This window comes from Octopus sinensis, linkage group LG3 (genome assembly GCF_006345805.1).
Source record: "Octopus sinensis linkage group LG3, ASM634580v1, whole genome shotgun sequence".
Lineage (NCBI taxonomy): Eukaryota > Metazoa > Mollusca > Cephalopoda > Octopoda > Octopodidae > Octopus > Octopus sinensis.
This window is the reverse complement of record NC_042999.1, coordinates 101,596,277-101,623,715: the sequence shown is the minus strand read 5'-3', so window position 1 is coordinate 101,623,715 and position 27,439 is coordinate 101,596,277. Positions and strand designations below refer to the sequence as shown.

At 35.2% G+C, this 27,439-nt stretch overlaps 1 protein-coding gene across 1 annotated transcript in view; it reads right to left on the bottom strand.

Moving 5' to 3' along the window:
- Positions 1-2,088: 2,088 nt before the first annotated feature.
- The window catches only part of LOC115209508 (nucleolar pre-ribosomal-associated protein 1), a 68,545-nt gene continuing 43,194 nt past the window's right edge, over positions 2,089-27,439 (bottom strand). The window contains exons 22-34 of the mRNA XM_029777936.2: positions 25,267-25,334; positions 23,872-24,047; positions 21,776-21,886; positions 20,690-20,753; positions 19,161-19,323; positions 17,947-18,043; positions 16,696-16,971; positions 15,482-15,588; positions 13,889-14,032; positions 13,043-13,149; positions 11,262-11,429; positions 7,936-8,021; positions 2,089-3,029 (exon numbers count right to left, since the gene is read on the bottom strand). Coding sequence (XP_029633796.2) covers positions 2,164-3,029; positions 7,936-8,021; positions 11,262-11,429; positions 13,043-13,149; positions 13,889-14,032; positions 15,482-15,588; positions 16,696-16,971; positions 17,947-18,043; positions 19,161-19,323; positions 20,690-20,753; positions 21,776-21,886; positions 23,872-24,047; positions 25,267-25,334 — 2,433 coding nt within the window. The 3' untranslated portion in view covers positions 2,089-2,163. The remainder of the gene's footprint in view (positions 3,030-7,935; positions 8,022-11,261; positions 11,430-13,042; positions 13,150-13,888; positions 14,033-15,481; positions 15,589-16,695; positions 16,972-17,946; positions 18,044-19,160; positions 19,324-20,689; positions 20,754-21,775; positions 21,887-23,871; positions 24,048-25,266; positions 25,335-27,439) is intronic.

Below are 27,439 nucleotides of genomic sequence, written 5' to 3'. Positions count from 1 at the left end.
TCTCAGTAACAAGGGTAGATAACTTACATCAGGTTCGTGATAATAATCTCGATTATTTACGTCTTATAACTTTCTTTGTGTTTTAATATCTTAACATATTTGCAAATAAAGCTAAAGACTTGATAACTTAAAAAATAAACGCGGATCAGTTAATATATATTAATTAATACATAATTAAAATGAGGTGACCCTTGAAAATTGTAACGTAATACAGAATAGAATTAGAAAATGTTCCTACATGATTCAAGCAGACGATATTTTTATTGGAAAATTTTTTTACTGTAATACTTTAGCTCGTGTTGATGATTCAGTGGACGTACGGTCACCATCATTCCAGCCGTGGCCATCCCATCTTTTTTTCAGGGAAAATATATTTAAGATTGCATTATAAAATGTCTTTCTTTTTCAAAAGATCTCAATAAGGAGCAAAGGTGTGTAGTCAAGCAGTTCACTTCATATAAAATAATGAAGGCAACTATATGCAAAATAAAACCAAGAAGGAAAAATTCAGTTGTCACTAATTGTGACTGAGGGTGCTGGGTAGCACCTATATTGCTAGAAATAAGAGTAAAAAACCCTTAGAGCCACAAGAAAGTTATATATAGTTTACTGTTCTGTTAAGGTAGGATCAACAAAAAACGTACTCCATCCAGTGGGAGAAAAATATCACAATATTTAAAATAAGGGCTAATAATAGTTTCTTACCATTGAAACATGTGGTTAGGCAGATTTTTATAATGTGTCTGGTGTCCAGGAGCCTGAAGATACTATTAGTAGCTTTTATTTTAATATAGTTTTACATTAAATTATATGTATATCATCAGCACTATCATTATTTAATGTCCATCTTCAGTGCTGGCAAGGGTTGGACAGTTTGACAGGAGATGGCAAGCCAGAAGGCTATGTCAAGCTTTACTGTCAGTTGTAGTACGATTTATACCTCTGGATGCCTTTCCCATATGCTTTTACATGATACCAGTACAGTGTCTTGCAGAAGAGATACATAGCTATCCCAGTTGGAGAGAAAGAAAGATAGAGAGAGGGAGAGGATGGTGGTGAAGGTATACCTTCAGGGTACAAGGAGATGAATGTAAAGAGAAGTGGTACAGAGGATTGAAATGACAAAGTGGTGTTGGGCTGTAGAGTAGGAGCAGGGACAAAAGTGATGAGATGCAGTTTGGTTCATGGTGTGGAGGAAATTAATGTAATGTACGGGTGGAGAGCACATAATACACAGTGGTTCCAGAACCCAATTTTGTTGACGTGGGCAAGTCTTCCCAAGAACTTAATTTGCCAGACATCTTGGTCTATTGTCATCACCTCTATGAGGCTCAGAATTTCAAAACTGGCCCTCATTACTTCACCCCATGTCTTCCAAGGTCATCCTGTTCTGAAGATCCCAACCACTGAGTAACTGGCACTTGTTTATACAGCTAACCTTAATATGCATCACATGACCAAATCATCATAGTTTTCTCTCTTGCATGCTACATCTGATTTCTCTGTAACTAACTTATCTTTCAACACATTTGCACTTTGCAGTACATGCACATTGATGTTGCACATCCACTGGAGCAGACTAGTTTCATTCCTCTCCAGCTTTTGCATGTCCTCTGTATTCAGGTCCCTCCTGAGAAAATCTAATTCCTGTGTGTTCATAGTCTTTATTGTTCCTGTGTATCTGTCACATACAAAGACTACTTTCTCTGTTAACCTACTAGTGATTCCACAATGGTTACTACAGGGAAGCACTGTTTTCTGATGCAAGTGGAAAACACCAATTTTTGTCTATGAGCACTGCTGAATTGAAATCCAAGACATAACAGGTTGGCATTCCTATCCAAGAATGAAAATGTCCTCCAATCACTTAGCACTGTGAAAACAGTGTTACATGTGCAAGGAAGTTGCTGTAAGTTTCAAATTATTTTCCATCAACAGTTTCTGTTAATATGATAGACATTCCTTCAGCCAAGCTAAAACAGATTTCTCTTAACGCATGATTAACTGAATCTTTTTCAATTAATCAATCAACACTCCTCTCTCCCATACAAAAGAAAAAAAAAAAGATCAGCAAAGAAAATAACAAAATAGAAATATAAAAATGTTATTGAAAATAAATTTCTCAGATATTTTAATCAAAAAAAACTTTTTTTTCTTCTATTATTAAATGGTTGTATTTACAACTTTGTCTAAAAATGGATAATAATTAACAGGTTGATCAGTAATGTTTTGAATTTCAAAACCTGTAAGAATTTTGCAAAGCTTAGCAAGTAATTTTTGAGATTTCTGTATAGTTTCACTAGATGCAGAATCTAATTCCAGACGGCTTTCCATCTGGTTAATGTTGTCAGGTACTTTCATAGAAATAATTCCTCCATGAAATACTAATAGATTTTCAGGGAAGCTTCTTACAGAAATTGTGGAATTTTCACTAGTCAAAAGATCAGGAATAATTGAATTGCAATTTTCAAGAATTCTGTCAATCCATAATAATACATCGTGTAACAAAATAATGGTCCCTTTGTGGCAAACCTCATGACTTAGCCATGAAATGACTAACTGTAATGTTTGAGTCAAAACTAATTTAGCATTCTCAGTAATAGGTACAGACGGCTTCCAAGCCAAACAAATATTAATAAGAGATTTAGTCAGTTCAATTTGTTCTGCTTCTGAAACATCATCCATATTATTGAGCTCATCCGTCTCAGAGATAACAGATGAGGAATCATCCATATCAGTTTCTTCAGTAGTATCTTGAGTTGATGACACCATCTTTTTCTTGGGAACATCTGTCAGATAACTACAATTGTATCCTTTGAGTTTTAGAATGTCCAGAGCTTGTTGAAAAATATGAGTAGATTGCATAAGTTGTCGACTTTGAAATAGTAATAAAAGAATGTCTCTTTGTGTGATTAAGCCAACATCTTGACTTGGATTCTTATCAGCTTCCTCATCATGACCATTACTATCATCATTCTTTTCTTCACTGTCTCCATGATTTTTATCTGTTGATGATACTGTTCTTTCCTCTGAAAAATAAGACAAAATAAAGCTCTGAAATAATATTTTTTTACAGTATTTTTTTAATGCTAGCTTGAAATTGTATTTACACTTGGTTACCTTCCTTATGACCTGTCACTAAATAGTGAAGTAAAAGTGCAACCTATTTTTCCCCAGTCGAGTGAATTTGCCTAGAAAATCACAATAGCATTAATAAGACTTATGATCATGCCATCAGTCTCTTGATTCAACAGTTGTTGCACCTCTTGTTACAAATAAAAATTATCATTGTTTTTTTATAAGAAAGTTGAAAAACTTGTTCAGTCATTTTGAAAAGAAATTACTCAGAGAAATAATCTATTTAAATGTCAATATTAAATAGCTCTTGTCAGCTCTGCCATATTAGACATGTATGGAGTCAGAGGACTATGCTTCTACCTGATATAGGGCCACACTGCATACATGTCATTAAGTGTATGTTTGTGTGAAGTGTCACATGGCAATTGGGATTTGTGGTATTCTATTTGCATTAATCATTTTTATCTAGTCTTACTGACAGCATAAAAAAAAACACAATCATCATCATCATCATCGTTTAACGTCCGCTTTCCATGCTAGCATGGGTTGGACGGTTCAACTGGGGTCTGGCAAGCCCGAAGGCTGCACCAGGCCAGTCAGATCTGGCAGTGTTTCTACAGCTGGATGCCCTTCCTAACGCCAACCACTCCGAGAGTGTAGTGGGTGATTTTATGTGCCACCGACACAGGTGCCAGACGGCCACGCTCGGATGGTGTTTTTATGTGCCACCGACACAGGTGCCAGACAAGGCTGGCAGACGGCCACGCTCGGATGGTTTTTTTTTTTATGTGCCACCGACACAGGTGCCAGACGAGGCTGGCAAACGGCCACGATCGGATGGTGTTTGTTACGTGCCCACAGCACGGAGGCCAGTCGATGCGGTACTGGCTACGGCCACGTTCGGATGGTTTTCTTACGTGCCACCGGCACTGGTACCACAAGGATACAAATTCCATTGATGTTCATCTATTTTGATTTGGTTAAGTAATCCCTCTGGATTTATTAAAAATAAGTTACCTTTATTTTTTAAAACTATTTATTCACATGAACATGGCTGACATTTTTGGTGGAGTAAGAATGTCTAGATTTTTTTTAGATGAGATATTAGTACTTGTGGTGGGGGGGTTTACAAACATTCAAAGTATTTCTTTACATACCCCACCCCACTCCTTTCTTATAAACCAGCTACAACCAGTTGTTTCCTATTGTCATTAAGTATTATGAATGTTTACATGTGCTCAGTTTAATCTAAACCTGATAACATACACTCAGCTGTTGATAAGTGGGGTGTGTATACTTATGCTGGAATTGAAACTCATAAAACGCAACAAGGATTCTATGCATCCTTAACACCACATTCTTAGTCACAAAGTAAGGTGAGTTATAAGTAGAAAGTGTCCTGTTAACCCTTTCGTTACTATATTTCTGACCAAAATACACCCCTTATGCGTTTCAATTAATTTCTTACATAATCATAAATTTAGTCTGGTTTCATTAAACAAATATAACTTTTTTATTTAACGTGAATTTTGGAAGATAATTTAATGAAATGTTCTCAACCAATTCTATACTATAATTTTTGTCACAAAGTGACTCTAATTGCAGGTAGATACAGGTAAATTCAACAAAATATAAAATTATTAAAATTTTGTTCAAACATCGCTATAGAAAATGGGTTATTAGCTAATATTCAATTGGGTATACAACAAAATTTTACGATAGAATTTGTTATTCTGGGTAACTTTCTGACACCCATAATAATATTTATGGCAAAATAGTCTTAATTTCATTTAAGGTTGTGGAAAACCACTAACTATCCTTTCTTTCGTTTTGTTTACATTCAGCGTAACGGTTCGTTTCCGCCGTAATGATTTCAAATAGGCTCATTCGAAAAAGTAAAAAGAAATAGTCTAAGGCTTTACTCTCATGGGAAAGTCTGTGGCTTGGTCCAGTTTCTTCAGAAAAATCACCGAAAGAAACAGTTTTTAAATTTTCACTCCATTCAGGTGCCAATTCATTTTCTTTATCGCTGTCGGAGCTCTCGGATTCACTGTTTTCACTTTCGGAAAATGAAACATCGGATTCATTATCAAATACCACGTGCTTTTTTTTTTCAGTCATAGAGTTAGATTTATGAAGGTCTTCAGTAGAAAATCCTTCGAATTCTGACTCGCTGCTTGATATAATGAAATTCGTATCCATTTTTTGTCAGAATTACAAATTTTGAAAACACAATAGGAACAAATTTCGAAAAAAATCTCCCAAAATTCACGGAATTAAAATTACACTTCGATTTTTGTACAAAACTGTAGTTGAACTCTTTACGAAGTATAATACGTGTTTTCACGAATGTACTAAAGAGATTTGCTCTGATATTCTCATTTAAATATGAATAGGTAAATTTGGGCGGCTTTGGTCACATTAACCAAAATTTTTTTCGGGCGGTTTGGTAACGAAAGGGTTAATGGAAAAAAGATCAAGAAAGGGAAATGGATAGAGGTTGCAAGAGTGTGGAGGGAGAGTGTGATAGAAGTAGGGTGAGGATGAATACAGTGAATGATGAAGAAGTGTGAAGAGACGGTTGATGGTAAAATTTGACTGGAGAGGTACAATGTTAAGAATGAAAGATGGATGTCAAAGAAAGTAGTTCCACAGAGTGGAAGAGATAACTGGTAACACAGAAAAGGATGATAAAATACATGATTCTGCTCTCATTTAATTACAGCAGCAGAATACGGCAGTAGTTAGGAGAGACATGGAAGGATAAGTGGTAGGGAGAAGTGGGAGGCTTGTGGATGAGAGACTCAGTTTGTATACGCAGTATGCTTTCAGAACCTCACCTTTGCTGTAATGGGTAGCTCTTTTTGAGCTCCATGTACTGCTACACATTATGGTCCATTGTTACCTCCACTATGAGGCCCAGATCTTTACCTTCTGACCGGCAAATTTAAAAAATAATTTAAACACTTTCAAACTTCGTATACTGGTAGAATGTATCTTACAAAACATCTTTTACTCATAGTATTTTTGAGAAAAGTTTATATTTACAAAGTTATTTCATGTTAAAGTTGTCATATTTTGGTAATTTCAGCCAATCAATGACGTGAATTCAGCTGAATAAAATTACTGCTGTTGCTTGTCAACAACTTCCTGCGGTGTATATGTCATTTGTCACTGTTATTTATGATATATTTCATCTCAGTTACGTTTGTATGAATAAACGAGTGTATCTGAAGTATGTTTACTTCATGGCACCACCATAATCGTTTGTGCATTTCTACTGCTTTTAGTATCCCCCCCCACTGCTTTTCAGCTACTATTTTTGGAAAGACTTTTTTGTCCCCCTCTACCCCTCCAATTTCTTCAGTTTTCATTTTTTTCGTAACCCTAACCCTAAAACCTTAAAGCTAAAACAGTACAAATGCACAAACGTTATTATAAATAACAGTGATAAATGAAATATAAACTGCCGATAGTTGTTGTTGACAAACAACGGCAGTAATTTTATTCAGCTGAATACACGTCATTGATTGGTTGAAATTATGGAAATACAACAACTTTAACATGAAATAACTTCGTATATATAAACTTTTCTCAAAAACGCTAAGAGTAAAAGATGTTTTATATGACACATTCTACCAGTATACAAAGTTTGAAAGTGTTTAGTTAAAGAAAATTATTTTCTAAATCTGCTGGACAAAAGGTAAAGATCCTAGGCCCCCCATACCTTCTTGGGTCTCCTTCTACAGCTTCCATCAATATTTAACAATTAGTACTTCTTTATACAGTTGCTGTATCCATATGCATCACATACCCATGCTACTGCCGTTTTCTCTCATATTGCCCCATTTTCTCTCAACATATTTCGATTTTGGTGATTATGCACAATGATGTTGCATATTAAGTAAAGCATGCTAGCTTCATTTCTTTCTAGTTTTCACAATTTCTCTACATTCAGGGCTCATGTCTCACAATCATGTAGTATTGTAGTATCCATACAAGCATCACACAAACTGCCTTTCACTCTGAGAGAGAAACCATTTGTTGCCAACAGAGGTAACAGCTCACTGAACTTTTGTCCAACCTGTTCCTACTCTAGCTACTATACTATTAGAACATCCTCCTCCACTGCTAATTAGGTCAACCAGATAACAGAAGTTTTCTATTACCTCTTGAGATCCTTCTAAGCATTTGAGAAAATCTGTTTCCTTTGTGTTTACTGCACATGAATTATAAAAAGCATGTGAATATATATATATATATATGATAGATCGTTAGCCACAATACACATTTTTTTCTCTCCTTGTTTTTTGTGTCCCTTTCTATAGAAGAGCGTAGGCTCGAAATGTAAAAGACTTTTTTCTATTCCTGAGTGTTATACTAATACATCTGTTTGTTTTGTACACCATCTGTCTTCGTCTTTTGTTTTTTTCGTAAACTCTCCCTATATATATATATATCTTCTTTTGGCACTGTGTCAGATGACAGAGAGTGTACCAGATGATCTGATCAATGAAACAGCTTGCTTGTGAAATTAATGTACAAGTGGCTGAGTACTCCACTGACACGTACCTTTAATATAGTTTTCAGGGAGATTCAGCATGAAACAGAATGTGACAAGGCTGACCCTTTGAATTACAGGTATAACTCATTTTTGCTAGCTGAGTAGAGCAGAGTAATGTGAAATATAGTGTTTCGCTACTGGGAACAGAACTCACAACTTTATGATTGTGATCTGAATATCCTAACCTCAAAGCCACACACACACACACACACATTGGTATTGTTAGCATAATTAAAGGGTAATAGCTTACATGTCGTATTGCAATTTAACAAAGATGTAAAAAAAAAAAATACCTTGTGATTGTATCCTTTTCTTGTGTTCCATAACTGAACTGAATAGTGGCAAAAATATTTTCATTGCTGTTCCAGCACTCTCTTCTCTGAATTAAAAAGAAAAATAGATTTCATATATGTATTCATTTTTGACAATTTGTAGTTATGAATACAATCTTAAAAAATTTAATGTTTTCTGAAAATTATCATCCTTACAAATGATCAAATTATCATCAATGTCTTCTAAATAGATTATTGGTTACCTTAATTTATAGTGTTAATACCACTTAACAATAGCTGAAGACAACTCAGAGTAGAGGGAACACTTTCTCTTGTTGGAGACAACTTTTTTCATGCCAGTGGCATAACAAAATGCATCCAGTTCACACAGTAAAGTGGTTGGTAATGGGAAAGGCCTCTAGCTATGGAATCCATACCAAAAACAAATGCTATTTTCAACACATAAATTGACCATTATTTTCTGTTGTGTGTTCGCCAGATCATGTAGGACTACAACAGATGGCAAGATGTAAGACCCAGGCAAGCACAGAAAAAGCGTAAGTAAAATGATAAGACTTGAATGAGGATATCTCACAATACCTATGGTATTATACATGCTATTTTCTTAAAAATGCATTTACTCTACTAGATCTTACTGTAGTGAAAGTAAATCCAAATATAATCTTTGTCAATGTGACAGTATAAGACTAGTAATGTGACAATGTGACTAGCAATAATGTACACACACACATATATACAAGACTGTTTCTGGCAGCAGAATCTCCTGGTTATCTATGGTGTCCATCCATCACTCATTTCTTAAAAGTTGCTGTCAGACTGTAGTGCTCTGACAAGTGTCTCACTATGTCTCCCATTCTATGAACCCTCATGTACCCCAAGGTTCAGTAATATTTTGCACACCATTCTTTTAGTACATTTAGAGCAATGATTTACTGACATCTCCAACAACACACATTCCAATGGAGATACTACACTTAGCTCCTCTTTACTCATCTGCAACCTACATACTTCATGCTAGACATACACTGTATTCACGAATAAAGACCATCTTTCAGAAGAAACATAAGGCTGCTTCTTCCATCAGCACAACCACTCAATCACTACACCAGTGATTCTGAAATGGTGCACCACAAGGGGTGTCAACAAATGTCAAATTTTTAAGCTTTTATAAAAGCCATAAAAATGCTTGAGTTCGCTTGTATAAAAAAAAAACACACAAAATAAAACAAACCCAAGCCATCCATTAATGTTATACTGAAGTGTGATTGTTTCTAATTTAGACACAAAGTCAGCAATTTTGAGAGGAAGGGTTAGTTGATACTATTGACCCAGTACTTCATGTTGTCAACCCTGGAGGGATAAAGGCAAAGCAGTCCAAGATAGGATTTGAACATAAGGCACTTTTTTTTTTTTACACATTCTAATAATTATGCCAGTTTGCCACAGTATTTTTATATTTCAACTAAAATTTTAACTTTGAAATGAACTATTTTAAAAACTTTTTTATAGAAAATGTGCTGGTAGTTTTCATCATCATCATCATCATTTAGCGTCCGCTTTCCATGCTAGCATGGGTTGGACGGGTCAACTGGGGTCTGTGAAGCTGGAAGGCTTCGTCAGGCCCAGTCAGATCTGGCAGTGTTTCTACGGCTGGATGCCCTTCCTAACGCCAACCACTCCTCGAGTGTAGTGGGTGTTTTTTACGTGCCACCTGCACAGGTGCCAGACAGAGCTGGTATCAGAGTTTTAATTTTGTTTATGTCCAGAATCACAAAGATTGAAAATTACTGAACTACACATATGAGAGAAACAATCTTGAACCTTACTCTTTTTACTCATGAACAACACACAGCTAAAACACTCAAGGTCACCATAAATGCTTTTTTTTAAAATTTGATTATTCCCTCATGGTAATCTCATATATGTATCATCATCATCATCATCGTTTAGCGTCCGCTTTCCATGCTAGCATGGGTTGGACGGTTCAACTGGGGTCTGGGAAGCCAGAAGGCTGCACCAGGCCCAGTCTGATCTGGCAATGTTTCTACGGCTGGATGCCCTTCCTAACGCCAACCACTCTGTGAGTGTAGTGGGTGCTTTTTACGTGCCAGACGAGGCTGGTAAACGGCCATGATCGGATGGTGCTTTTTACGTGCCACCGCCATGGAGGCCAGTCAGGGCGGCGCTGGCAACGGCCACGTTTGGATGGTTCTCTTACGTGCCACCGGCACTGGTATCACAGCTACAATTTCCATTGATGTTGATCGATTTCGATTTTGATTCTCACTTGCCTCAACAGGTCTTCACAAGTAGAGTTTTGTGTCCCAAGAAGGAAAGGTATGCATAAGTAGACTGGCTACATCCCAGGTAGAGGCCACGGGTTATGGGTCATATATATATATATATATATATATATATATATATATGCGACCGTACGACAGGCACCCATGCCAACCCCCTTTGCTTGTGAAGACATGTTGGGGCAAGCGAAATCGAAATCGAAATCGAATTGAACCAGCCAGGATCCCTGGTCTGGTGGTACATAAAAAGCACTATCCGACTCATGGCCAATGCCAGCACCGCCTCGACTGGCTTCCGTGCCGGTGGCACATAAAATACACCAATCCGACCGTGGCCGTTGCCAGCCTCGCCTGGCACCTGTGCAGGTGGCACGTAAAAAGCACCCACTACACTCACGGAGTGGTTGGCGTTAGGAAGGGCATCCAGCTGTAGAAACATTGCCAGATTAGACTGGAGCCTGGTGCAGCCTTCTGGCTTCCCAGAACCCCGGTCGAACCGTCCAACCCATGCTAGCATGGAGAACGGACGTTAAACGATGATGATGATGATATATAACATTGTCAAAACTATATAACACAAAGACTGGGATTCCACTTTAGATTCAGGAAATAGTTCAACTTTAAATGAATATCTAAGCTTCTATAAATCCAGTTATAGCCCACAGTGGAGTATTACTCATATCCATGCAATGGTACTGTTATTTTTTATCACAAATCTAGGCTGAATACCCCTTGCTTCCAAAGATGCTATTTGAGCAATTGACAAAAATTCTGTCACCAACACACCTCAACTACTACCTCATAGACTGTGCTCTCACTCTGCTTTCTATATCACCATCATACTGGTATCAATTTCCCTAAAATAGCTAGCTGCACATCTTCTTGCATCTCCACTCATCTTTCCTACAACACTGTGTTGGACATTGCATTAAACACTTCACACAATCTACCATATCAGAACTGCCACCCTTAAGTTTGTTATGTCTTTCTCTCTCGACACTTATTCATGTATGCAATAATAACTACCTGAAATGATCCAATAGATTTAATAATAAGATCTGCATTTCAGTAAAAAATGGCTTTGGCAATGTGAAGTCTTTGTCGTCACTCTGAGATTTGTTCTTCTGCTGAAGAGCATGCCAGATCTTGTCCACTAATTTTGTGATGAGAACTGTCAACTGTGAATGAAGATCCCTACAAAAAAAGTAAATAACAATGTTAAACATACAAAAGATGAAATTAAAAACAAGTGAAGAGAAGAGTATGTATGACTACATGTGTTGTGTTCTTGAGCAAGACACTTTATTTCACATTGCTCCAATTCATTCAGTTGTAGAAATGAGTTGTGACATCACAGATACCAAGCTGTATTGGCCTTTGCCTTTCCATTGGACAACATTGGAGGTATGAAGAGGGGAGACTGGTATGCATGGGCAATGCTAGTATTCCACAAAAAACCTTCCCCAGACTAGTGCCTTGAAGGGGAACTTTTTAGAAGCAAGACTATGGTCATTCATGACCAAAGGGAGACTTTACCCATTACCATATACGTATCATCATCAGCGTTTAACGTCTACCTTCCATGCTGGCATGGGTTGGGCAGTTTGACAGGAGCTAAGCAGAAGACTACAGACTTTTGTGTCTGTTTTGGCATGATCTTTATGGCACCCCATAGTAATTGCAATGGAATCTGTCCCTCACCATTCCTGCCCAAGGACTCAAACTTATGGTTACTAACAACATGCTGTATAAAAACAGTGAAACAGGGTTTATTAAATGAGATAATAGATGTTAAATGATCATGATTTCATATATATATATATATATATATATATATATATATATATAAAATACAAAAATGGGACAAGAATGCAAAACATCCAGGCAGTTAGGTGAAACAAAAAAAAAAAAAGGAAAAAATATCCAGACAGACGATACAAGGAAAACAAGGATAGATCATTCGGAGTTTTCTATCCTCAGTCGATTTCCAGATTATCTTTGCAATTTCGGCTGGTTATACTCGAGATTGCTCCAATCTGGCCAGCCCCAAGGAAAAATAAACTAAGAACATTACATTCCTTGGAAGAAAGCAGCGAATGTATACGAAACAAAGACGCAAAAAAAACATAAATGTTACACAAATATAATTAACAGGACATAACAACAGGTGTCTTTCGACTAAGGACGAATTAAATTAAGCTGGTGTATGTGGAAGTAAAGCCTTACAGCAGGGACATAAGATTTAACAAGCACAGGAAGGAATATAGATGTTGCACGGACAGTGGTCCAACCAAGAAAGAATGGTCAGGCCTAGCCGAACATCGGTCACGTGGGGGAGAGAAGAGAGGGAGGTAGAGGCAGAAGGATAGAAGAATTAAGGAGGGGCGAGAGAAAAATGAAAGAGGTACATTGAAGTGAAAGAGGGAAAGTGAACATGAAGAGAAGGCTAGGAAATGTGAGAGAGGGGGAACAAAAGAACGAAGAGTGGAATGAACGAAGTGTGAAAGGGCTGAAAGAAAGAAGGAAAGAATGAAAGAATACAAAGAACAATATATAAATAGTCATAAATGACAGAGAAATTGCCTGATGAAATTTTAACAATAAGAAAATTCTAATATCATGACAAATTGTTTCATAACTTGTAGTATCCACATGTAAGTAATTTATTGGTCTTGAATTAACATATAAGTAGTTAAGTATTCTAGATACGTATACCCTTTATGTGATTCTCAGGCGGTATCAGCATGGAGAATGAAAGCAATCACGCACAAATCAATAATATTAATTCAAAGTATTTAAAAACGTACACGTTAGAAACGAATGAATTAATCCAAGTTAGGATGCCGTATTCACGTGTCATCAGAATGGCTGTCTTTTCTGTACAGGCCTGCATTAGTATACGTAGCACCATTTCCTGCAATAAGTAAAAGTAAAAGTTTTGTAAGCCCTAAATGCATTTAACCCTTTAGCATTCAGATTACTCTCTTAAATGTAATGCTTATTTATTCATATTGTTTTGAATTAATCAGGTTTTTTCTTGTACTTTTGAGATTTCAGTGATATGATTTATTTTTAGAATGACATTGAAAGGTAGGTGTGAGAGGCTGAATCTGGCCAGTTTGAACATTTGCCCTAAACTGCTTATATTCAATTGTTCAAATTTAAATTAAAGTTTCAACAAAAATCTTATTAAAAACATGTTAATGAAATACTTCAGCAGGTAAAATTTTTTTCTTTTAATTTCTTACTTGTTTCAGTTTTTGGACTACTGCCATACTGGGGCTACTGCCTTGAAGGATTTAGTCAAGCAATTCAATCCTAGTACTCCTTTTTAAGTACTGGTACTTATTCTACTGGTTGTCAGGCTGTGGTAGGGGACAAAGACACACACACACACACAGTTATACATTTATGTAAGGATCTATGTTAAGTCATATTCCAAACACCAGTTTAATATATTTAATAAAGGAAAATGCAAATGTTTTTTTTTTTTTCACTTAAACTCTCTAAATTTTTGATAAACTGAAAATGAACTGACAGACATTCATATACAATGTTACTGTGGAAATACAGTCATGAAAGAGGTGAACTTATATTTTACCTCTTTCATGATATAAGTTCAATCTTAGTCAAAAAACAAGATAAATTCTCACCTGAATTCCCCCGTCACATAAAGAAGAATTAGCATAAGACATGATGATCTTGAACACATGACGTCTTTGATATATTTTATGTTCTGTCATTCCTCGAAGACCATCATGAAGTAGAAAGAGCATCCATTTTCTTTCTCTGTAATGCTGGCAAATAAAATTAGATTATGTTATCTCCTCAAATATGTAAGATTGAAAAATATCTAAGTAGAATACACAGTCATGTTTATGTATATATATACTAGCAGTATAGCCCGACGTTGCTTGGGTTTGTGTTTTAGTTGCGTTTAAAACAGCAGACTTTGATGTCGCATTAACAAAGTTTTGACATAGTTTCAATCTTTTTTGAAAAGTAAAAATTTTGCATTATGTAGCTTGTTATTCTCTTTAAGTGAACATTTTTCTGGTTGAAATACACCGAAAAATGACGACACAGCAGTCAAAAAAATCGTAAAAAATAGGGATTTTCATAGAAAAAAGGCACCTTTTTGATGTAAATAATTTTTGGTGTTAACATGGACCAATTTGCATTTTTTCTTCTACAGAATGAAGAGCAAGCCTTCTTCTATCATACTCTCAATTTTGGTCAACTTGCACTGCAGGGTCTCAGAGGAGATAGTGTTAGTTGAAGGCTACCAAACCTGCCACACACACACACAACTTCAGCTTTATATGTATAGATTTAAATGGCCTTTTCTTCAAAGTTGTTTTTCTGTCTGCTTACTATGCTGGCATGTGTAGAATGGATTGCCATTTTTTAAATCAGTTCTCATTTAAACTGATTATGGGACTACTCTCCTAGACAGATTGGAAAACCACATTTTGCTCATTAATTTCAATGTCTGGTAAGATGTCTACAGCTAGATGCTCTTCTTAACACCTAGATTATATTGTTGTACAAGCACTAAAAAAGTCATGTCTTCAGCAGGACTAAAGAGTTCTCTTTACTGTATGTTGTCTGCTCATTCATCAACTGTTTTACATTGTATACTGGGTGTACCCACTTTATTGTGACACCAAAAGGACTTAGGTTGCCTTGTGCTATACAAAACTAATGAGTTCTCACTACGTCAGGCTATCTTCATTCATTCAAAGCAACATTATCAAGAGGATGAATCAAGGACAGCATGATGAGAGCAGATGAATTATGGTGAAAAGGTGAAAGAAGCAGGTTCATGATAAGAGAAACAAAATAATTAGAGTGAGAAGATGGTAGAGGAAGGACTAATGGAAGAGAGAGTAATAGCAGGTAATAATGGAATAGAGGCAATGATGGTAGCTACATGATTGCCAGTGAGCAAAAGGCGGACTATAGTAGAGATGGATGGTGGTAAGAGAGAATGATGGATGTTAATACCAAGTGACCAGGAGTAAAGGGACTGATTACTAACAGTACAAAAAGGTAATGGTAGGTCACTGTGAATATAAGAGGACCGTGGTTTAACCAAGACGATGTACTTAACAAGGAATTAATAAATCAAATTCTAATGTAAATGATAGGCTTAGTGTGTGTATGAAGTGGAAAGATAGATACACAGTGAGAATAAGATGGGGATATTACATGAAGTACAAAAAAAAAAAAATATATGCACTAACCATAAGTGAGGAACAATTAAACATCTGGGAAAATTCTGGCACTGTATATAGATCAAAGAAAGGCTTCACCGTAAGTAAACCAATAATAGAAAAATAAAGGTCATGACCTGTAATAGAAGAAAGAAAAATGAAAACCACTAATAATACATTACTCCCCTCTCGCCTCTTTATTATTTCTTATATGCTTGCAAATTATTTATTTTTCTTACAATTGATTAAAATGTACAATGAAATGAATTCTAATTTCCAAAATTTTCTAAATTTACAGATGTTATAAACATGTGTTTTACATCTATGATAAACATATGCCTTTAAAATGTTGCTGTTGGCTCAAGTTAACTCTGAGCAAGCCAATGATATATAGGTAATCAGGCAAATAAAAAGGGTGCAACCCACATGTCTATTGTTTCAGATATACTTTGTCTTTGCCTAGCTAATAGTTGAAGATACACTGAGAACTCAATTTAGTGGCTTAACATCTTTGAACCTTGTGTTTGTTGATGTTCTTTTCCTTTCAACATGGTCATGAGATAAATTATGAATGAGGTCTTTTGATGTTATTCCTAGCAGATTGTGGGAACAAGTAGGGACTTCCTTGTTAGCTTGTCTTAAATACAAACTATTTTTGGGAGAGCAGCTTACAAGCTGACAAACCAACACCACTGTTATGTATTTAGATCTAAATGAGAAAGTACATGACAAGAGCTATATCAATGATGAAAATCTAGCAAGATTCAAAAATAATCTTTTCATTTCCAGCCAGCTGTCTGCCTTAAAATGTGGTTTTAATCATTCAGTTATTTTGCATTTTATATAAATTTCATATCCAACTAAAACGAAAGTTGATACAACAAAAAAATTCCCTGAAAAATACATGCATTGAACCAGTGATAGAAAGTGTGCATGGTTGCTTAATATAGAAATAGCAGCCAAATCTCACCCATGAAAAGGAAGTACATCCTAAATAATGTTGATAATTTAGTTCTAGATGCCTACAGAAAAAGAAAAACTTGATGGTCAAGGCCAGAATGTCTTTGATCATGGCAATGTAGTAGTTCAAGTATATAAAAAGATGAGTTGATCATGGCTGGAATGCCTTTCATCATAAGTCTTAATACAAAGTTAAGCAGGGTTAAACAACAAATACAACTTATTATAAAGAAACAAAATCCAAAGGATATTTAAAAATAAAAATAAAATGTTTAAATCTCTACCTTTATTTAATATAACTTGGCAAACTCTGACTAAATACAGACTTGTTACGAAAGGGATTCGGGCATTGTCTTTGATCACACTGTTCTTTAGGAATCTCAGCACATAAAGAAATTGGTCCCGTAGATAAAACCGAATGTTGCTAATCAAATGACCTTTGAAGTGAAAAAGTGCATGGTATGCAGCTGCACGCAAGTCGTCATCATAGCAACTCAAGGCAATGATACAAAAATTGAAGCAGTTTTTCTCAATGAAGAGGAGACACTCCAGTTGGTTTTCTGAGAAATGGAAAGCAAAAATTAAATTAAATTTGTATAATAGAATTTAACGTAGTTCATCTTTTTTTATTTATTGATTTTTCTGAGAGAGTAGAGATTCTTTCCCTTTACAATGTGTATGTATGTAAAATTCACATTACAATTTGTGCTAGAGAGGTTGTAGTTGTTTTATAGTAAGCCAGTCCTAACTGGGAAGATGAACCATGACAATCTTGTCTTATTTTCAAGTATAATATATATAAGACTACACACATTTATACAATACCTCCTGTCTGTTTAATGGAGCCTGGGGATGCTTTTCCCAATAGGCTGAGTGAACACAAATAATTTTGTTGGTGTTTACTTGACTGGATGGTAGAATAAAGCCAGTACCGTTTGGCTAAGCAGGGTAACCAAGAACTTGGAATTTATCACCAAGAGTATACATGTTCAAAATGTATAAACCCTTTAGTTCACTAATGAAGCCCATGAAGACTAGTCCATCAACATGCTGCTTACTCCTTTCTCTTCTACTATTATTATGATAGCTTGTTTCTCTGAAATAGCAAGTTGTGTACTATCTGATGAACTTATATCACCCACTTTCATACCCTCTTGTAGTGTTGCACCTAACCCAAACCTTGAACTAAACATGAGTGTATAATAGAAGGAATATGTTTGCATCAGCACACACATTACATTACTACAATACAAACAAGCTAACACAAGAATCTCTATGCGGTTGCTCAACTTACTACATATAGCAAAATAAATATCCTTAAAAGCATATCCTACTGTACTTGAGAATGGCAAAAAAGGATGCATTGGACATTGTAGTCCCTAATATGCAAAAAGACAGAAATGCCTTTGACCATAAGGTCTGCTTTAAATAGGGCTGACTTTAGGCAAACTTCAACAACAGCACAAACAGCAATCAATTTGCTGTTTTTATAAAAAAAAAAGTGGATTTTAAAATAGAAATAAAAAAAAAAATACCTGGTGCCAATATGTAGCTGAACATCGGGAGAAGAAAACTAGGATCATAACAAGTAGATAACGACTGTAGTTTGTCCATAGGAAGAATTGTAGAGGGCTGAAAAATAAAATTATTAACAACAATAATATATTTAACATAGGCACAAGGCTACAAATTCAAGGTGAGGAGGAAGTCAAAATGATTCCCAGGACTTAGATGACCCCGGTAACATTCAGACTCAGAAAATAAAGAGTTAAAAGAAATACCACAATGCAATTTATCTAACACTCTTACGATTCTGAAAAAAAAAAAAAAAAAAAAAAGCAGCCAAAGGCAGTGCTCCAGAATGGCCACAGTCAAATGACAAACAAATAAAAGAACAACAATAATATAACTCTTTCTACTATAGGCACAAAGAACCTGAAATTTTGAGGGAGGTGGCCAGTTGATTACATCGACTCGGTGCTTAACAAGTACTTATTTTATTGATCCTGAAAAGTTGACTTAGGTGATATTTGAACCCAGAAATCCAGAGACAAATGAAATGCTGCAAAGCATTTTGAATGGCGTGCTAATATTTCTGTAACTCTTGGCCCTAATAACAATTCATTGGCACAAGGCCATAAATTTTGGGAGAGGACGTAATCAATTGAAACAACTCCAGTACTTGACTTGTTTGTTTTTATGATTATTGTTTAACATCCACTTTTCCATGCTTACATGGGTCAAGCAGAATTTGTTGAGGCAGACTTACTACAGTTGAATGCCCTCCCTGTTGCTAACTTTCACTTGTTTCCAAGCTAGGTAGCATTTTCCCCACTAGCCAGTCATGTTTTGTCAGGGAAGACTGAAAATGAATGGCATACTTGTATGATGGTGATGCTCATTTACAATAATTACATGACGTCAAAACAAGGGAACACACATGCACTCACACACACACTGAGTTTCCATCTGCTATATCTGCTCTCAAGGCTTTGGTTGGCCTGGGACTATAGTAGAAAACGCTTGCTCAATATGCTGTGTGGAAACTGAACCGGAAACTACATGACTGAGAAGCAAGCTCCTTAGCCACACAACCATGTCTGTGCATCCCCAAAAATGAAAGGCAAACTGAAACAGCTGGAACTCAGAATATACAGGAATATCAGTGACACTGCAATGTTGTCTTATATAGAATTTATGCAGAAGTCTCAGGATTGTGCTACATGATATTAATCAAGTGTGTACTTACACATAGTTTTCTCTCCAAAGGAAAATTTGAAACAGAATTCATCATTTTATTCTTGTCAATGAAATTTAATACATCAGTGACACTGCCTTGTATCTTTAAATGATCTTGTAAATCTCTGTTCATTGCATAGACTTCCATAAATTTTGTCCCCCATAAATATGGCCTAGAAGAAAAAAAACAAAAAGAAAATGAATCACATCATTTATCATTCACTTCTTTCAGTCATTGGACTGCCACTGTGTAGGGGTACTGCCTTGAACAAATTGATCCCAATACTTATTCTTAACATCTGCTATGTATTCTATTGGTCACTTTTCACCAACAGCTAAGTTGTGGGAATGTAAACAAATAAACACTGGTTGTTAAGCAGTACAGGAGAAAAACACAAACATCATTCATATATATATATATATATATATATATATATATATATGATGAACTTCTTTCAGTTTCCATCTACCAAATTCAATCACAAGACTTTGGTTGGCCTTGGACTATAGTAGAAAACACTTGTGGAAGTTACCACACATGTGGTTCAGAAGCAAACTTCTTACCACACAGCTTCATCTGCATCTATATAAATTTTTGATATATAACTTTAATAGTATTGAACCCAGAGCCAGAATCTAGGTAATATATATGAAGGAGATCAACGATGGGAAAGATATTAACCCTTTCAGTGTCCCATTGTCCTACAGATTTTCGCTAATCCTAATTGTCAGGGTAAAATAGTCAATATAAAGCCTAAATTTCTCTATTAAAGAATACAGAAATTTTTACATAGCTGTAGTCAAATACAACAGTAAAATGGCTAATGTGTTTGCAGTTACTTGAGCAGGTTGTTTCTGATTTGCGATGTCTTCTGATTTTGGCCTAAGGGAAAAACAAAAATTCTGTTTTTACTACCATAAGGATCAAGAGAGGAATTAACCTATGTTATTCAACTGAAGTATGAGGCAAAAGAGTGGTTATTGTCAAATAGAAATTGCTGCAGCATTTGTTCCTGCTTTCTGCACACTAAGTGTAAATCCTGTTAAGTTCAACTTTACTCTTTAACTCTTCAGTGATAACAGATAAACTACCTGTCAAATACTTAAATCAATTCTCATTTTCTCTATCTCCCTCTTTCTCATTAACACAAAATTGGCTATGCTTCTCTATAAAAAAGGTTGTGGGAAACTACATTGGAAAAGATAGGTGATCCTACAAACATAATTGAAAATCTCAGAAAATTCAGAAGAGTCTCACACACACCAAGAATAAGCAGTTGCAGTTGATGATGATTCCTAAGAATGTAGCACAAGTAAATCTGAAGATCAAGTCTTCAGTGATGCAACAGTGCTGCTGCTAATAACTGTTTTTAATTCAGGCAAAAGGCCAGTAATTAAAAGGAAGAGGTTTTTTATCAATACCATTGACTCCAGTCAAGACTGATCTTTAGTATTCTCTGCCTGGATTAACCTGCAATTAATGATGCTGGTTTTAATAATAATAACAAACTAACTAAATGAGAATTTAACCCCACTCACCTAAATTTATTAAGATTGATTCCATTCTTCTCATAAAGTGAAATGATCTTCAACAGTTTCTGATCTGAAAAAAGATGGGAGTAGAATCATTAAATGAATCTTTAACCTGATTTAGTTGTTTTATAGTATGCTATTGATTGTACTGGAAGAATCATTTTTAGTAACATTAAAAACATATTTCAAGATTTGTAAATAAAATAAAATGACTTGCATAAAGTGCTCCTCTCACAGGCTGTCATGAAAAGGATTATAGTGTTTTGCTATAATTCTTCTTGATGACATCACTAGCATGGCTAGCACATTCTCAATAATGAATCACTTCATTCTATTCCTAAGGATTTTTATAATCTTCTTTGTAAATAGTGTATCATACTTTTTTTTATGCAACTTAATGTACATTCTTTTGATCATCATCATCATTTAACATCCTTTGTCCATGCTGGCAACAATGAAATCATTAGCTTCTAATTATTGTAAGACTTTCTGTGGTTTGTATATAGTGATAAGGTAGACCTGTTGTTGATGTTTAGACCTATGTCAGATATGACTGAACAGACCTATGGGCAAAATTGTTTTAACCAGGACACTCCTATCTTTTTAAGGTTATCTAGGATTACATTACGTAATGCATGTTCTTTCCCATGTTTTTAAGACGACAGAGTGTAATTTAGATTTAACTATTTCTTCCCTCTGTATTCTAATTTGAAATGCAAATGAAGTTAGCATTCTATTCATCCAGGGGTCAGTAAAATAAATATCAGGAAGGTACTAGTGTCATTTCAAGTGACTAGACACCTCTCCTACAGACTGAGGCCTTGTATGAACTGAAGAAATAAATATATATTTTCCTCTTTCCAGTGATAAAAACAGTTCATCTTCATGTTATGATTTTTGTGAAGCCACTAATCACTTCATAGAAAGACAGATATATCAATGACTTAATAATCATGCAGCTAACTTAGCTTAATATTTTTATGGAAATAATTTCATATACATAATTTGAGACAAATATAGGGAATGATAATAGAGAAAAATTGTATGGGTAATTAATAGAAAATATGTAAAATCTTTTAGATAAAATTTAACCTTGCAGAGATAAGGTGGCTCCATAGGCTCCAAAAAAGATATTGAGATGTGCTTCAACACAGCATTCTGGTTCCATCTCCATGATACTCAGAATAATGTCCAGTAAAAGTTCTGAAACAAAGTTTTTTTTATTTGAAACATTTTTTAAAATTCAAAGACAATAATGGAGATCACATTAGTGTTATATAGTAGTGGTAATAGGGGAAAAATAATGCAAGGGTGAGGAATGTATATGTACATATGGCGTTTGCTCTGTTTTAAGCATTTGGGCAAGATCTCTGGTCTGAGGATAACTTTCTGTTCCTCTCACTAGTCTCAGAAACCATGAGAAAAGTCTTAAGTACTGAACATCTTCCTGATTAAATCATATGAAAATAAACAAAAATTAACACCATGTTATCATTTACAAACCTTGATCAAAATAAACATTCTGAAAGGATTATTGAACAGTTTTCAAAGAATTCATATAAAAATATTTATAAATAGCCGCAAACATGACCTTATGGTTAAGGAGTTGGCTTTGCAAGCATGTGGATTCAGGTTCAGTCTCACTGCATGGCATCTTTAGTGTCTTCTACTATAGCCAGAGATTGACCAGTGACTTATGAGTTGACTTCATAAATGAAAACTATAAGAAGCTCATTTTATAAATTTAAGCATGCAAGAACAAGTGAGTGTGCATGCATATTTATATCACCTTGTCTGGATATTTGCACGTTTATTGTAAATTAAGTCACCATTCAAACAAAATGATATTCGTTTGCTATCTTCTGTGAAAACATGCTTGGCTATTGAGCTCTTCATGTTTGAAGAACTGGAACAGGATTATGACCTTACTTGGAAACAGGTGAAAGTTGGCAACAGGAAGAGCATCCAACTTTAGAAAATTTGCCCAAAACAGTATTGTCTGATGCATACTGTTGTGTATTTAACTCCTAATGAATATATAACAAATGCTGTATATTTTGTTTAAATAATTAAAAACTGCCAGTCTTTTGTGGGTTTAACAGTGATGAAGAATAAAGACGGTCCTTGGGAATGTATTCACATAGATTGGGTTTTCATGAACTGTGTTGGCAATTTATTCATTGTGGTCAATTCAGTGGGTTTCTTTTTCTGTTGGATCTCCTGCTTACTTCAATCATCACCATTGTGATTTTAGCTTTGATCACGTGATTTTGATTGTCTTGATTGCTGTTATTTGCCTGCATGGAGTTCTGTTCTGTTTGCAGCACGATGTGTTCAGTGTTGGTTTTTAGTCGAGACTGTAGCAACTTGCTGCATAAATGTGTTATTGCATTGAACTATGGTTTTGCTTACAATTTAGCAATCTTTGTTTGTAATGTAGATTGCTGTATTTTTAGTTGATTAAAACCTTTTAAACTTAGATATTCCAGTTTGGGTTTATAACAATCACATATAAACACAGAAAAGTAGACATTATGCCAATGATGATGACACTTAAAAATACAGAGCTAGCTTCATTACTTTCCCATCTAATCTTTTGAAGAAAAAATACAGCTTATGCATAGTGAATACATGTGTTACCTCCTGTATCTTGTGAGCAGCCAGTGGAAGTGGATTTAAATGCATTTATAAAAACGGCATTTTAATTGAGTAATGCCTACAATTAGTTTCAGAATACATACTTATTTTCATTTTAGCATAAGTAATCTATATTTAAATGATCTATGTATTAAAATTGGCTTTCATGTTTCTCTCCTTTTGTGTTATATGCAAAAAATGTATATGTACTTATATGTGCATGTGTCTGTATATAAAAGGAAAAAGAAAAAAGGTGGAAAGATGACAGTGCATATACCATATCATAAACAGCCAAATAAAGAAGAATTGAAAGTAGTAATGATGACTGACCTATGACATGGGGATCTAAGTCAATATACATCCCTAAATTTCCTATGAAAGAAAGTGGCTATTAACAAACTTTCAAACAGTTGCAGACATACAAAGGAAGTTTAGACACCTCATGAAAGAAAAGTAAATTTAACAGTTTTGTGTGCTATTAAATGGCTAGAATGGCGCTTTCAAGATGTAATTGTAATAATGTGTCAATGTTTCCAATAGATGGACCTTACCTTTTGTTACACCCGAGTTACCTTCCATCATAATGTTCATGAACTCAGAATGGTAAATAAGCATCTGGTGAAGTTCTTTCAGGGTTGGTGAGACATTTGTTTTGTTTTTCTTGCAATACATTGAGGGAAGAACATTGACCAAGATTTGCAACAACACGGGGTTAGTAAAACAGAATCTGTAAGAAAAATAATTTTTTAAAGTATTATATACAGGAACGTTTTGTGAAACTTCACATTTTGTAAAACTGCTTTACAGTAATTATTCTATGCTTGCATACTTGTGTGAGTGATAGAAAGTTTTTTTGACAGCCGAATACCCTTGTCACTGCTGAATGTTCAATTACTCAATGAGAGCACAAGTTTTTTTGCAAGTAGGTCTCCATGTAGGCAAAACTCAACTCAGTACTTGCAACAGAGAAGATAATAGCATAGGAACTACTGACCTTGCTATAACATACTGGTACAGAATAACAATTCTGGCTATGCAAAACCATTGATCTCACTGAAAAACAGACACTAAAAATGTCTACTATTATATAGATAAGTCATCGGGCAAGCCACTACATAGTCTGCTGCTTAAAATAGCAATCTACCTTCTGAGATCTAACTACACTTTCTCAAATCTATTTTTTAAGGGTATTTTCTACTATCACATCTCCATACAAATGTAAGGGGTGGGTTGGGGGTGCTTTCCTGCACAATTCTACTGATGCTTTTAATCAAATCATTAACATATATAACCTTCTAAGAACAATCAATTCTGTACTCTTGTGTAATAAACCTCAAAGACTACAACGAATGTAAGGCAACTGAGAACTGAATGTAAAGAACACCTACTTGTACACAAAGTTCCTCACTAAAGTCATTGCCAACCCTATTTTTACACACAACATCCTTGTAAATGGCTTGAATGGCTCTCACAAGCCATTCAACCAGAAATTCCACGTCCTCATTAGACAACAGAACAATAGAACCTCTTAATATTTTTCTCTAGTTCAACAAATATAAAGCAATGTGACTTGTTCTTTGTTAAGAACTTTTCATGCAATTGTCTCACTAAAAATAATGTATCTGGAGTTTCGGTTCTTAAAACAACCCCAAACCTGATTCAGCACTATGATCAAAGGAGCTCAAGCTGTCTTTGCTTCAGGTATAATACAGCCAGAAGTCTGTTTTCCACTTTGAGACATTTGGGTGTAATTTCAACAAACGACCACATAGAGGTCCCTCTTTTCATTTTTTAAACTATAGATGTATTCAATGAATCCTGTGTGGTGTTTCCTGTCATAACGAGTGAAATATGAAAACAAAATCATTATCATAAATTCTAGAAGTAACATAAACAAAAGAATATAGCAGATGCAACCTATATATTTGAATAGGTAACATACTTACCTTAGACTGCTTTGGATGAATGAAGACCATGTTGCTTTAAGAACATCACACTGCTCTGTTGACACATTCTAGAAAATGGATATATATATATATTCTTTTACTTGTTTCAGTCATTTGGAGAGAGAAACAGACAGACAGTGAGAAGTCTTACTGCATTAGGTTCACTGAAACAAACTGAATAAGCATTCAGAGACCAAATTTCAAGTCACAGAAATCCCTATATATAATAAAGTTGACTTTCCCAAGAATACTGACTCTTTTTAACAGTAAATGTTCATATTCATAACTTAACCCATCATCATCATCATTGTTTGACCGTGGTCGAGACAATGGAATTTACTATGTTACGCCAGACTTCACGGTCCATCATAGCATTACGGAGGTCCTGTTGCTGGATGCCTGTATCCCTGGAGATTACATCAGGGTAGGAGAGTGTGCGCCCTCTGGTATCACGAGCAGATAGCTTCCAGAGGAGAAGAGTAGAAATTACCTCGTTTTCAGCTCTACAACAATGTCCAGCAAACTGGACTCTTCTACCTTTCACAAGAGATGATACAGGTGGTAGTTTCCCATATATTTGTACTTTGGTTGGATGACGCTTCCACGAGAAATTTTGAGTTCTCATAAGGAGGCGAGTGTAAGTTCCATTCAACCGTTTCTCAAATTGAACAAGCCTCAAATTGTGCAGGTCTTTACTTCAATGAGTCCAAGACTGAATATGTAAACAAGTGCCTGTCCAACAGTGGTTTCATCATCCATACTCTCAACAGTACGCCCTTAAATATGGTTTCTGATTACAAATATCTTGGGTCATACATATCATCATCTGAAAAATATTTTCTAACTAGAAAGGGTATGGCCTGGTCAGCCTGTAATGATATGCATAAGATCTGGTCATCAAATCTAAGTAGAGATTTCAAACTTAACCCAACACACACATGCATACATAATATACATATATATACATACATACACACATATATATACATACACATACATATATATACACATACACACACACATATATATACATAAACACACACACACATATATATATATATATATATACATACACACACACATGCATACATAAGTGCAGGCATGACTGTGTGGTTAAGAAGCTTGCTTTGCAACCACATGTTTTGGGTTCAGTTCCATTGAGCGGCATCTTGGAAAGTGTCTTTAACTATAATCCTGGGTCAAACAATGCCTTGTAAGTGGATTTGGTAGATGGAAACTGTGTGGAAGTCTGTCAAGTATATGTGTGTGTATGTGTCCCCCACCACAGCTTGACAAAGATGTGTAGGATGTGTATGTATATGTACATACATGAATTGTTAAGTAGAATTAAGTTATTGAAATTTTCTTTGAAGTAACGATACAAGCAATAGGATAGATAGGTGAGACTTGATGCCATATATTACGTCTACTCTTTTTTCTGTTTTGATAGTAGTCATCATCACCATCAGTATCCTTTAAGGTCTGTTTTCCATACAGGCATGGGTTGAGTGGTTTGACAGGAGCTGGCAAGGCCAAGAGCAACACCAGGTTCCATTGTGTTTTGGCTTGGTTTCTACAGCTTGATGCCCTTCCTAACAGTAACTACTTTACAGTGTACTGGATGCTTTTTATATGGCACTTGCACTGACAGAGTCACCAAGTACCTTAGCTCAAATTTATCTTAACTCTAGCATTTAAACTGGCCATATCTAGCCCAAATATTCTACAAGCTTTATGTTCAAAGCAACCAGACCTGACCTCTCATAATTCCCCAACATTGTCATTTTGAAAATAAACAATCACTTCATCAAAATCTCAAAACTACATGGTAATGCATGATTAATTTAAAACAATGTGAATAAATATGCACTACATTATAATATGCTAATGGGTTAAATGTTATTTATATATTGATGAATTAAATATTTACTGTAAACACTTATACACTAAAAAGGAATTAACTTTGAGAAAATATTTCAAGCCTTACTCTTAGAAACTAACACTGGGATTATTATCCAGACAGAGAAGAAACAGATTCAATAACCAAAGAATTCTGATTTTAATAATTGAGCTGGGTCCCATACCAGCATTTGCTGTCTAAGGCAGACAATTTATATAATAGTCAATATCCAAGATAAACCATTTAATTTGGCAATTAGCGCATAAAATTAAA